The 12,806-nt window shown below is 51.7% G+C and overlaps 5 protein-coding genes across 5 annotated transcripts; 3 read left to right on the top strand and 2 right to left on the bottom strand.

The window, feature by feature from the left end:
• Nucleotides 1-101: 101 nt before the first annotated feature.
• On the top strand, nt 102-4,001 carry HOO65_060047 (Cell division control protein 25; the record flags this gene model as incomplete). The annotated part of the gene is made up of 5 exons (XM_071003626.1): nt 102-734; nt 943-2,127; nt 2,189-3,307; nt 3,436-3,652; nt 3,712-4,001. 5 exons carry the CDS (start codon nt 102-104, stop codon nt 3,999-4,001), a joined length of 3,444 nt encoding a protein of 1,147 aa, XP_070857397.1.
• A 1,783-nt stretch (nt 4,002-5,784) lies between these two features.
• Nucleotides 5,785-7,171, top strand: HOO65_060046 (Cell division control protein 25; the record flags this gene model as incomplete). Its single annotated transcript, XM_071003897.1, has 4 exons — nt 5,785-5,860; nt 5,914-6,444; nt 6,518-6,694; nt 6,777-7,171. 4 exons carry the CDS (start codon nt 5,785-5,787, stop codon nt 7,169-7,171), a joined length of 1,179 nt encoding a protein of 392 aa, XP_070857396.1.
• A 405-nt stretch (nt 7,172-7,576) lies between these two features.
• HOO65_060045 (Nitric oxide synthase-interacting protein) lies at nt 7,577-8,775 on the bottom strand (the record flags this gene model as incomplete). Its single annotated transcript, XM_071003940.1, has 2 exons — nt 7,577-8,703; nt 8,766-8,775. 2 exons carry the CDS (start codon nt 8,773-8,775, stop codon nt 7,577-7,579), a joined length of 1,137 nt encoding a protein of 378 aa, XP_070857395.1.
• A 560-nt stretch (nt 8,776-9,335) lies between these two features.
• HOO65_060044 (Lysophosphatidylcholine acyltransferase) lies at nt 9,336-10,545 on the top strand (the record flags this gene model as incomplete). The annotated part of the gene is made up of 3 exons (XM_071003936.1): nt 9,336-9,553; nt 9,658-9,762; nt 9,834-10,545. 3 exons carry the CDS (start codon nt 9,336-9,338, stop codon nt 10,543-10,545), a joined length of 1,035 nt encoding a protein of 344 aa, XP_070857394.1.
• An 816-nt stretch (nt 10,546-11,361) lies between these two features.
• Nucleotides 11,362-12,739, bottom strand: HOO65_060043 (Negative regulator of the PHO system; the record flags this gene model as incomplete). The annotated part of the gene is made up of 2 exons (XM_071003902.1): nt 11,362-12,567; nt 12,671-12,739. The coding sequence occupies 2 exons, from the start codon at nt 12,737-12,739 to the stop codon at nt 11,362-11,364; spliced, it is 1,275 nt and encodes a 424-aa protein (XP_070857393.1).
• Nucleotides 12,740-12,806: the final 67 nt, after the last annotated feature.

The following is a 12,806-nucleotide window of genomic DNA, read 5'->3' as shown; positions in this document are numbered from 1 at the left end:
AGCCTTCGTCGCCGATAATTCCATCACAACTCACCCCCCCCCCCCCTATTCTTCTGTCCGCCTATCCCCCCCCCCCCTCAAAACAAACTTAAAAAACTTCAATGAATAACCTCGTCGGTGCGGCCCCGCCCGGAACCATGTTTGTCCGGGCGCTATACAACTATGAGGCCGACGATAGGACAAGTCTTAGCTTCCATGAGGGCGACATCATCCAAGTCATCACGCAGCTCGAGAGTGGATGGTGGGATGGTGTCATGAATGGCGTGCGAGGCTGGTTCCCTAGTAATTACTGCCAGATCATCGAAAGCCCAGACGAAATCCCCGACTCAACGCCTGATGTTGTCGAAGATGATGAGGATGACAATCCCGCATACGAAGACCAGTTCGACCAGATCGAAGAAGAGCATAGCGATGAAGCTGGAATGCCCTTTGACGACGCCCCTTCTGGTGACAAATCCCGAGCCGATTTTTGGATACCGCAAGCGACCGCCGATGGCCGTCTTTTCTACTACAACATGATGACGGGCGATCGGAGCTCTGAGCTCCCCTTGGAGTCTCCTGTTTCCGCTAATGAGACCGGCCTCATGGACCGACCGAATGTAGCTATTCCTGACCGCACACGTCTCCCACCCGAGATGATGGCTCGCGGCCTGATGCGCGACGAAGACGAAGAATCTCTTGCCTCGATCTCGGAGGCAGATGGTGAGCATTCAGGCAGCTCACGTGGCCCAATGGTAAGTATCTTAAATCTTTCGTCTGCATTGACAGCCGGCTCAAACCAAACTAACCCACCCCGCCTGCCTTTAGCAGATACACAACCAGCGAGCGTTTGGTGACGAACTATCGTCATCAGCCTCGATGGACTCTATCAATGGGGTCATCCCCCAAGCGCAGACCCAGACACAATCACGACCACAACAACACATACACACACATGCACAGTCACAGTCACAGTCACAGTCACAGCCACAAACACAAGCACAAGCACAAGCACAACCGCACTCGCACTCACATTCTCACTCACAACCTTCGTCACAAACGCCTGCGCAAATACAGCAGCAACACATCTACTCACGAACAGACGCCGTCTCTGGCCCCCCTTCCTCCTCCACAGCACAAGCACAGCCACCAATGATTGCTTCTGCCACTTCCTTCACGACCACAGCATTCAACCTCCCATCAACGGCCAACATGTCAAAATCCTTTTTCGATGATGGAACCACGCCCCCTCTCACATGGACACGTCTGGTGCAAAATATGAAGAAGGCCATTGCCCGCTACCGCGAGGCCGTCACCAGCAACGACCGTGCCCAGTATGTCGCCCGAGCTGAAGATATTTCAGACCATCTGCGTCTGCTGCTAGCCGCTGGCTCTGGTACTACGGACAATCACTCCGGCCAACCGTCAATTATCTCTCAAAACAAGGCCCTCTACCCGCATTTTCGTGATATGATGTCAAAGTTTTCTAAGCTCGTCATCTCTTCACACATTGCTGCGGCCGACTGGCCAAATGCTGAATCCGTACAAAAGTGCCTTTTCGAGGCCGATGGCGTGTTCCAGGGTGTCTTCAACTACGTCGAAGTAGCCAGGCAGCAGAGAGGCGAGGAGATCCCCCGTCTTTTCCCTGGCTTCGTGATTGGCAGCATTACCGGCGGGAGCTGGCAGAACAATGGAATTGGCCCACGCGATCGGATCGCTGCCAACTTCTATGACGATGATGAAGGCCCATCAGAGCCATCAGCACATCTTGACGATGCGATACTAGAGCGTATTGACGATATGAAGAGGCTGCTGATATCGAGTCTGCGAGAACTAGATAAGACGCTAGTCTTGAACGACAAGATTGTGACCCCCGCCCGCCATGAGCTCATTGGCAACAATATCTGTGCCACTGGTGGCAGAGTGCTTGATGCTTTTAAGGCCTGGATCTCGCTCATTGAAAACATTGACCTCTCCAGCATGAACCACTCAGTGCAGCAGCCAGTCCTGGCCGACTTCTTTACGAGCAAACAGAGCATTTACGACAACGTTGCCGATGTGATTATCGGCTGCCAGGCTGTCAGCGGCCCATTGGCCGATGAGTGGTCTGAGGTCCGGGGCGAGGCCCTTGAGAGTAGGCTGGAGTATGTACGTCAATGTGCCACGGTTCTCGAGACCAATTCTGCGCACTTGACGTTCAATCTGCAAGGCCTGGTCGCATATGTGCAGCAGCATCAAAGCGTCCAGCAATCGCAGCACGGCCACGGCCAACGGACAGAATCCATTTCAGGAGCAAGAGAGCCTTTGCGTCGCGGTGATTCTAACCCATATGAAACTGGCCGGATACACCAACGACAGGAGTCCAGATCAACGATCCCAGCACGGCCGTCCATGCTCTCTGCGCAGTCTTTTACCGAGGGAGAACCTGTTGGGAATTTCCGGAAAGGCGACATGTCTAAGATTAAGAAGATTTTCGGCGAAGACCCCTCTCCCCAGAATTCCGACTCGCAGACTCCCCCCCCACCTATCGCTTGACCTTGAGCATGAAATCTCATGGGAAACCAAGACAACACCGCACACTGTTAAGGGTGGTACTCTGGAAGCCCTTGTTGAGCAACTCACCCGCCATGATAAGCTGGATTCAAGCTTCAACAACACCTTCCTACTCACATATCGGTCCTTTACGACGGCCCGCGAGCTATTCGAGATGCTTGTCAAGCGGTTTAGCATACAGCCCCCCGAAGGACTGCACACTAGCAACTACGAAGAGTGGCGAGTGAAGAAGCAGATGATTGTGCGCGTGCGTGTGGTCAACATTCTCAAGAACTGGTTCGACAATTTCTGGATGGAGGACTACAACGATGACTCCAAGCAGCTGATGCGCGATGTGTACAATTTTGCGCGCGACACTGTTAAGAGCGCCGAGGCGCCTGGCTCCGCACCATTGATGGCTGTGCTGGACCAGCGCCTGACGGGCAAGGAAGCCGGTGCTCGGCGCATGGTGCAGAACCTGGACCGCAGTGTACCAGCATCCATCATGCCCAAGAACATGAAGAAGCTCAAGTTCCTCGATATTGACGTAACCGAGTTTGCCCGCCAGTTAACCATTATAGAGTCCCGACTGTACGGAAAGATCAAGGCTACTGAGTGCTTGAATAAGACGTGGCAGAAAAAAGTTGGCGAAGGCGAGCCTGAGCCGGCTCCAAACGTCAAGGCTTTGATTCTGCACTCCAACCAAATGACCAACTGGGTTGCAGAGATGATCCTGGCGCAGATGGACTTGCGAAAGCGCGTGGTTGTCATCAAGCACTTTGTGTCTGTCGCGGATGTAAGTAATGCCAGGATGGTAGCCCCTCCCCCCTGATCCTCGTGCTTCAAGCTTTTCTGTTTTTTTTTTTTTAGTGCCAATGTGCTAACATGCTCCCCCCTCCCCCCTCCCACCTGTCGTTGATATAGAAATGCCGCTCCATGAACAACTTTTCCACGTTGACATCCATCATTTCTGCCTTGGGTACTGCCCCAATTTCTCGCCTCAAGCGCACCTGGGACCAAGTGCCGCAACGCTCATCAAACATGTTGGAGACCATGCGTACTCTTATGGCTAGCACCAAAAACTTTGGCGAATACCGTGAGGCTCTGCATGCGGCAAATCCTCCATGCATCCCATTTTTTGGTATGGCGACTCTATGCTCACGCTTTGTTAACCTTGCTGACGTTTTCGACTTTTTGTAGGCGTTTACCTCACGGACCTTACGTTCATAGAAGATGGCATTCCCTCAATCATCAAGAAGCAGAACCTAATCAACTTTGCCAAACGCGCCAAAACCGCAGAGGTCATTCGGGACATTCAACAGTACCAGAACGTTGGCTACAACCTCCACGCGGTGCCCGAGTTGCAAGACTATATTTTAAGCAATATGCAGGCTGCTGGAGACGTGCATGAGATGTACGACAAGAGTCTCCAAGTCGAACCTCGAGAGCGTGAGGACGAGAAGATTGTTAGGTATGTCCTCCCACGATAGTGAACGCGGGCGAGAGAATAAGCAGGCAACAACACATGTTGGACATTTCTCATATCACCTTGTGTTTATCCATTTCTCTGTCTTTGTCATTCTTGTTCCTCTTCTTGTCCTCAGTTTGTTCCTTTCTTCTATTCTCTTTGTATTGCTATCTCTTTTTCACTTGTATCTTATGGACGAGGGGCGTTTGATTTTCTTTTTATTTTTTTACTATTATTTTTTAGGCTGGGAAGGTTTCTTTTCTCTTTTTCTTGCTACTATCGCTCTACTTTTGCCTTTTTTTCTCTGCTCATTGGCTTCCAAGAAAGACTTTCTCTAGTTCTGTTTTGGTCCTGGCCATCTGTCTTTTTTGTTTTCCTTTCTTGTTGCTTCATTTCATTCATAGACTTTTCTCTCCGTCCAACTAGATTTCACTGTTCTCGTTTTCAAGACTAACCTGCGTGGACATGATGCAGAGTACTGGCCGAGTCGGGTTTCTTGTAGTGTTTTACTGAGCAGTCAAGGCATAGCAAGGAAGACCAAGAACAAGAAGAACCCTTGGCTTTATAAACCCTTCCTTCCCTCTGCCCCCCCCCCCCCCCCCCCTTATTTCTTTTTCTGCTTTTCCGCCTTGGCCGCTTCTGGCCCATTCTCTTCCGTTTTTGAGGGGCCTGTGCATTTGTTATGCATCCGTCTTTGCCTCCAGCACCCACCTGCCTTTCAATATCGGACTTGGCGCTGTAACATGACAGCCCATCCTTCCTATCACATATTATGAGAAATTGAACATACTACTGCAAGCTACAGCCCGTGCTGTTTTCGCCATTACTAGCGCCGCAACAACTACTACTGCTACTACTGCTACTCCTGCTACTGCTACCACTACTACTATCACTACTACTTACTGTACGACTACAAGTAATAAGGCGGATGTCTGTCCCCTGGTTGGGGGCTCATGTACACACGGACGATTTCATGATTTTAAGGGTTAATATCAAAGTAAATATACGTTGTCTCCGTTCTTTTGGCACTGCATAAAGTTTGCTTTCACGTGTGAATATCCGGCCGGTCGCTGCATCGCTATCCTCAACTGCCGTCGCTGTTCAGTCCTCCGTCATTTGTTCTTGGTATGGCATGGCAGCTGCCAAACGAGAACCTGCCAGCTGCCAAACTAACAACATGCAAAGGGACAAGCAGTCAGTCACGTGACACGCTAGCAAAGGGCTCTCATCCCTGTGCATAGTGGTAGCCTTCCATCGCAAGTTTCAATCACGACTCGCCTTTTCTTGACTTTGCTGGAACACTATACAGATGATTCTTTCATCAAATTTGTGTGTTAAAGCGTGATTTTTCATCAAAAAAACTGCGCTATTGCGATATCCGATATATATTCCAGGCAAATGTGATGACTTTTCTGCCCTTTTTTTAATTTGTGTTTCTTTTTTGGCTTTTTTTTGCTGCCTTGGAATCTTTAATAGCGCCTCATTTACTACCAACTTCTTGCCCATAAACCCAGCCTGACCTGGCGGCCCCTGTTCCTTCAACGCGTCGCACCTCTATTCTTTTCATCCATCCATCGCCTTGTGACCCGCAGCCAACGACCGACCCATCGATCTCTTTACATATCTAAAAACAAACACGTGCACACAACGCACCCTGTCTCTAGGCGCATTGTCAATCGCTTTACACCGGCAACATGGCAACTGAAGGTTGGTCCTGACTACAACAACAGCTTATGCTCGCTTGCTACAGGCTTTAAGACTAGGTCGCTGACAACTGCCCCCCCCGCCCGCGCAACTAAACAGTAATGAAGCCTATAAAGCGAGGCGTGCTAAAACTCAGGAAGTCCCAGCCTAAGCCCAAGACCGCTAGCTGGCAGGAAGGTGAGAACACACCCGTCTTTTAGATGCACCGTCTCTGGCCCACCTGCTCACAGTCCCCCTCTTGTTTGCTTCTACAGATGAGAAAAAGGTCAAGGCCTTTGAAGCCGCCATGGCAGCCCTCCCCCGCCCAGAAACCAACCAGATCGATCCCATGATTCGTGATTCCTTTAGTCTTGCGCGTCTGGTTGAGGAGGGGCCTGATCTCCAACTCTGCAAGCACTGCAAAAAGGGCATATACCGCACCAATGCAAGCCACCACATCAACATGTGCCTCAAGCTTAAGAAGGAAAAGGCCCAGCGCAAAAAGGAGGCACGTGAGGCACGAGAGCGTGCCAAGGAAGCTGCAAAGGAAGGCGGGAAACGGGATGACGACGACAAAGAACACGACTCTAGCGATGGCGATGATGATATCCCTGCCGACAAGAAGGGCAATGCCGGCAAAACCACCCGGAAAGGCGCCAAGAAGACCGATATCGATTCTTCGCGGGCCAGCAAGAAACGAAAGGCTGATGGCGAGGCAGAAAAGGGACCAAAGTCCAAGAAGAAGAAAGAGGAGCCCAAGCCCAAAGTCGCGAAACCAAAGGGTATGTCTTCAATATAACAGCCTAGCCTGTAGAGCCGCAGTTGGAGCTTTTGCCTTGCTAACCTTTCTCATAGGACCGGTTGATGTCGAACGACAATGCGGTGTCCTGCTTCCTAATGGAATGCCCTGTGCTCGCTCTCTTACCTGCAAGAGCCACAGCATGGGAGCTAAGAGAGCTGTGGCTGGGCGCTCACTGCCCTATGACATGCTGCTAGCAGCATACCAAAAGAAGAACCAGGCCAAACAGCAGAGTAAGCACCGAACCGTACCTCCTCCTACCTAGCTAGTCTTGGTGTTGCACTACTAACGCACTTTTCCTTCCCACCCGTTTAGAGGCCGCTATGGATGCGAATGCACCGATCGAAGAAGATGAGACGGGACCCGTTGACCCTGAGGAAGAATTCAATTCCGTTATGAATGGCCTCAGTCAATGGAACCCTCGACCCGTTGTAGAACAGCCTGTTTTCGAACCCATCAAGCGGGAGTACAGCCGCTCACGACTGTACGAGCAACTCATGATTGCAACAAATGGCATGAAGAAGAACATCTTCAAGGTCGTGGGCTTTGGCGCGCAGAAGCTTCCGCCTGACCACAACCTTTCACAAGCAGATGGCGAAGACGCAGTAGGGGAGCCCGACTCTGGCGTGTCATATACGTCGCAAATCCTGCCACCATCGACGGGCACGGTCGGCACCACAGCACGGAAGCTATCCACGATAGCGAGATAGAGAAGGGGGCATTACGGCTTTCCTCTATTCTCGGTTGTTTTTTTTACTTGCTTCGGCCAAGGCACGAGCAAAAAAAACATGTTTTATGGCGCATTTTATTTTTTGTTCTTATATCACGGCATAGGGGAGGGACTTACTTACGCTTGTCTATTGTTGGGGAGCTTTGGGATGATGTCATTGTTACGGGACATATAGCGTTGGCGTTAGGTGATTTGGCTTTTGGGGTTTCTTTTCTCTGTTTTTTTTTTCTATTTCGTATAACCATTTACTTTCTACACGTCAATAATTCTATACTATTTACCCAATGTTGTATTGTTTTGATGGGTTTCCTTGATTGTGGTCTTTTCTAAACGCATGGCGCACTTGTTGTATGTTGTCTTCCGTCTTCCAACTTGGCAAGTGACATCACACATTGAAGTCTGTTGTTGAGCGCTGAACTTTGCTCTGGCCTCTAGCCGAGAATCCTGTCCCCTCTGTCTTGAGAGATACTAGCCCAGCCGGGAGGCCGTGCTTCTTGCCGCCTTCCCCAGCTAGAGAGCTACTACAGATGTAGCATCTTGGGACCTCTTCATCTGGGCTACCAGCTGCCTTACTCTTCGAAGAGGTGCTGATAAGCATCATGGTGCATCCCTTGCAAAACACATGGCCACAGTCCTTTGCAAGGATCGCGCCTGATGAGTTCGTGAGCGGCTTTACACACGACGGACAGAACCAGCGCGGCTTTTTAGGGTCGCTGACACTACTCGTCTTCTCCTTGTCCTCGACCCATTCCTGGCCGCCCTCGCCTGTAAATTTGAGCGTGATTAGGTGCTTGGCACTAATGCCGTGCTCGTGATCAGACTTGGAAGCTGGACAAACGGGGCCCGCCTTGATCTTTTTGCCTGCAAGAATGACGTTGGAATCAACGGATGGCGTCAGAGAAGGGGTCCAGAAAGATGGCAGAACGGGTGCAGCAGCAGCTTCCGAGGCCAGGAGGCGCTGTGTTTTTGTGCGGTTGATGTCGGAGGCAGCAGCGACAGCTTCGGGCTCCAATAGCTTGCGTTTTGTGCCGCGAGATTCATTCGCGTCACTCGGCACAGAGTTGCGACTGGCCGGCCCGTTTTCGAGAAGTAGTAATGGGGGCTTGACGCCCTTTTCTTGGGCTAGCTTCTGTGTCACATCTGGCCGGATTGCTGGCGCCGAATTTTCCAGGCCCGCCTGGACTCTTTCCCACTCTTTCACCTCGCGCTCCTTTTCCTTCTCTTCCCTCTCACGCAAGCCCCTGCTGATCTCCTCCGCGGCGCGTTCTTGTATCTTGGCTGCACGCTTTATTTCCTTCTTCTGTGCAAGCACATTAGCCAGGGCACATTCGCGACATAGGATATCGCCGTGCGTACAGCACACAGGGTCACGTGCGGCTTCAAGGCATAGTATGCACGAGCCAAAGGGGAGGAAAGAGTCTCGCGACAAACGCGCAGACGATGATGACCACGCCGCACGTGCAATAGAGCGTTCGTGGGCGGTGAAAACAGGCCGCGAGGTATTGCGCTTGCCTAAGGAGCGCGGGTTAGTACAAAAGGGTCGCTATATCATGCGGAGGGGGGGGGGCGCATACTATGAGACATGACTATTGTTTGAGCAAATGCAAGGCCTAAACGATGGGAGAAGCGCCGTGAAGCTACGCGTAGTCATAAGCCTAGGCTAAGAAGTGTTCATGAAGGAAGCTTAAAAGTCAACCTTAAACCCTAAGCAGATGCATCGCACCACATTTTACAAACACCCGATAAATGCATCACCAATCGGGGACCCCTGCAATCCTTAGCTTCCTGCCATTTTCCCTCTCATCCAAGTCGCAGGTTTTTCGGCCTTCTTCAAGGGATTTAACGTGGTCCTTGATACTTGGCTTTTCACCCACAAGCCTGTGACGGTGTTAAGCCTAGAAAAAGGGTCGTCTTTGCCTTCTCTTTTGCTCTCTGTGGTCTCATATTCCAACCATTGAGAGACGTCGCCCATCCTAGCCAGAGGAGTTGGTTGTGATACTGCAAGTCTAGCCAGACCCTCCCCTTCTATCTCACTATATTACACTCGTTATTTATTGCTACTCATTGCCTTGGACGGGCTTGCTTTGACCAATTCACACTGCTGCAACCTGGTTTATTAGGCTATACAGTACAGCGTATTCGTCATGGATTTTGACGGCGGTCTTCCCGACTTGCCCACGCTGCCATGGCGCATGGCCTCTAGTGCTGTCATAGGTGCGATAGGCCTGGTGTGCAAAACGTACCTGTATGGCCTCAACAACGTCAAGGTGACAGGAATGGAACATCTGCTGGAGAAGCTAGATGCTAGGCGCGCCAACAGGAGTGAAAGGGGCTTACTGACTATATCAAATCACGTTTCAGTGTAAGTCTGCATACTACGTCACGGTAGAGCGCTGACATGTGAACATGAGCGTGGTGAGTGGGAGTGAGGAAGTGTGAGAACCAGCCCACTAACTCAATGCGCAGTGTTGACGACCCGTTGATATGGGGCGTGCTGCCTTTCAAGTATATGATAAGTGCATCCACTATGCGCTGGAGCTTGGGAGCGCACGACATTTGCTTCCAGTCGCCGTAAGTACAGCCTGCATCTTGGCCGTCTTCCTGGGGTTGTCCTCACCCGGCTAATCACCCACCCACCTTAGAATTGCATCCACCTTTTTCGCCCTGGGCCAGGTGCTCCCTACACACCGCTTCCGCTACTCTCCTCATGGAGGAATATACCAACCAACCATGACGCAGGCTCTGCACATGCTGTCCTCTCCATCTGCGTCCGCCTCCTTTTCAGCCATCCCGTCAAGCCCGCCCAAAGCGTTGTCTGCCAAATACTCTACTGATGGGGTAGACATACACAACTCGCCTGCATTTTTCAGGTCGAACCGTAACGTGTGGCTGCATATTTTCCCCGAGGGCTGCATAACTCAGAGCCCGATGACTACCATGCGCTACTTCAAATGGGGCGTGGCCCGCTTCATTCTTGAGGCACAGCCCACGCCTGATGTTATCCCCATGTTCATTAACGGTACCCAGGATATCATGCCCGAGGATCGCGAGCCCCGGTGGCTGCCGAAATGGGGTGTTGATGTTAATATTGCCTTTGGCACACCGCTTGACGTCGATGCCGTGTTTGGCGATCTGATTGCCAAGTGGCGTGCGCTGGAACAGCGCCATCGGCAGGGCAAGGTCAAGGGGGACTTGCAGGCGAGCCAGGAGGCACAGAATCTTCGCCTGCTGACTGTCGAGCGTATGTGGGAGCAGGTAAACAAGGTTAAGACAGAACAAGGGTATCCCATAACGCCGAGCGAGCAGAAGCTGGCATCGACTTTTGCTGGGGAGATACGGGACAACACGCTGTAATCTTTGGCGGCTACGGCTAAAAGAATGAAGCAAAACTCCACACACATATAGGAACAGATGCAGATGTCAACACATAACCACGTCTTAGTTTCTTGCGGGTGGGCAATGTACAACAGAACAAAAGTCTTTCCTTAGCTACGATGATATTTATATATATATATATATTACGATAATTAAGCCACTACCACCCCTGATTCGCTTTGATGAGGCGAATGTATGACTACAACAAGGCAAGTAGCAAACACCATCTGTATCTATATTATTTCGCCTATGTTTTGCAGCTGAGGATAGGCTGGTTGCTCTGGAACGGAAAAATGCCCGTCATTGTCCGGGGTCTTTGAGGCGACCACTTATCGCTACACAGTCAAGCAAGCCAGACTGGCTATATTTATGCAGACATGTAGTGAATACAGACATCCTGTACGTGCCACACCCTTTCCTATTCCGCTGTCCCATGCCTGGCCTTGGTGCATAACATACGCTAGAATCACAGTACCTACCTACCTACCTACCTACCTAACTACCTACCATTCACGCTCCTAGAGAGACATACATGGGCCGCTTTGCTTATGGAACCGAAGCCAACCTTTTGCCTTGTTTTCTGCGGCGAGATGTCGCAACACCACAACACGCATGGTTTCTTTTGATATGTACTTGTGCTGTGCTACATCTCTTTGTCTAACAATAGGCACCATAGGATTGGAACTGATGGCCCTGTCCGCCCTGACTATCCCCGCGTGCAGGCACACGATTGATTGCGATTCCAGTGCTGATCCAGTTGGTATTGTTCATGTCTTGTACGCTCTGGTGCCTATTCTATTGGTAGCCGTATGCATGAGCGGCATCCGAGTAAGCTCTGGCTTGTGCCTGGGCTTGGGCATAGGCTTGAGCATGGGCGTGGGCCTGAGCCTGAGCTTGAGCCTGAGCATGTGCTTGCGCCTGAGCCTGGGCTTGGGCATGAGCCTGTGCCTGTGCCTGTGCCTGAGCTTGAGCATGAGCATGTGCCTGGGCTTGGGCATGAGCATGTGCGTGAGCTTGTGCCTGGGCATGAGCATGCGCTTGCGCTTGCGCCTGAGCCTGAGCTTGAGCCTGGGCTTGAGCCTGGGCTTGCGCTTGCGCTTGTGCCTGGGCATGCATAGCGGCTTGCTGGTGCTTGTGTTGCATCTGCGCCTGCTGCGCCTGCTGGTGCTGCTGTTGTTGGATAATGATGTCGTTGAACCAGGGGTGTCTCAGGGCATCGCTGGCGCTCACTCGGAGTTCTGGCCGTGGCTGGAGCATGGATTGCAGAAGGTCTATTCCCTGAGGGTCGATCTGAGGCAGGAAAGTGCGCAGGTCCTGGGGTGCATGGTTGGGGAAGGTGGTCTTGTACTCTGTGAACTTGGTAACATTGGGCCAAGTGCGTTCATTCGGGGTGCCCATGATGCGGAAGATTTTGTGTAGCTGATCTTCGTTGGTAGTGCCTGGGAAGAGAGGCCGGCCGGTGTACATTTCAGCCATGATGCAGCCGGCAGACCAGATGTCGATGGATGTGTTGTAGGTGCGCGAGCCGAGCAAGACATCAGGGGCACGGTACCAGAGGGTGACGACCTCGTTGGAGAAGGTGTTGACGGGGATACCAAAGGCACGGGCAAGTCCAAAGTCTCCAAGTTTTAGGGACCCCTTATTGTTGATAAGCAGGTTCTGAGGCTTGAGATCGCGATGCAGCACGCGGTTCTGGTGGCAGAAGTCGATGCCTTTGAGCAGCTGGTACATGAATGATTTGATGGTGGGCGGCTTAAGAGCACCCCGGTCGCCATGCGTGTCCATGTACTTCTTCAAGTCGCCGTCCATGAAATCAAACACCAGCATGAGCTTGTTCTCCGTGTGGATGACATCGTGGAGGGCTAGGATGTTTTCGTGCTTGAGCTCTTTCATGAGCGAGATCTCGCGGATTGCAGTCGACGGGGTTCCCTCTTCCGAGTCGAGGTGGATTTCCTTGAGAGCGACAAGCTCGCCGGTTTGGCGATTCCGGCCCTTGAAAACCTGGCAACAAAGAAATGTTAGTATAGGAAGATGGGGGGGGGGGGGTTTCGGCGGATTGTGGATCAGAAAGCCGAGAACCTAGGCTGGGGGGGGGGGGGCTTACTGTGGCATAGGTGCCCTCGCCTAGCTTCTCTAGCTGGGCGAATGAACTGGCATGTCTTTTGTTATCCATTTTTGGATGAAATGGGAGCACGCGTGGAGCGGCAACAGAGCAACGGAGTGGTTTGTTTGTGGAGGAG

Source organism: Ceratocystis lukuohia, assembly GCF_044167205.1.
Source record: "Ceratocystis lukuohia strain C4212 chromosome Unknown Supercontig6_pilon, whole genome shotgun sequence".
NCBI classification, from domain to species: domain Eukaryota; kingdom Fungi; phylum Ascomycota; class Sordariomycetes; order Microascales; family Ceratocystidaceae; genus Ceratocystis; species Ceratocystis lukuohia.
The sequence above is the reverse complement of the archived record's forward strand: the minus strand, read 5'-3'. Positions and strand labels throughout refer to the sequence as shown.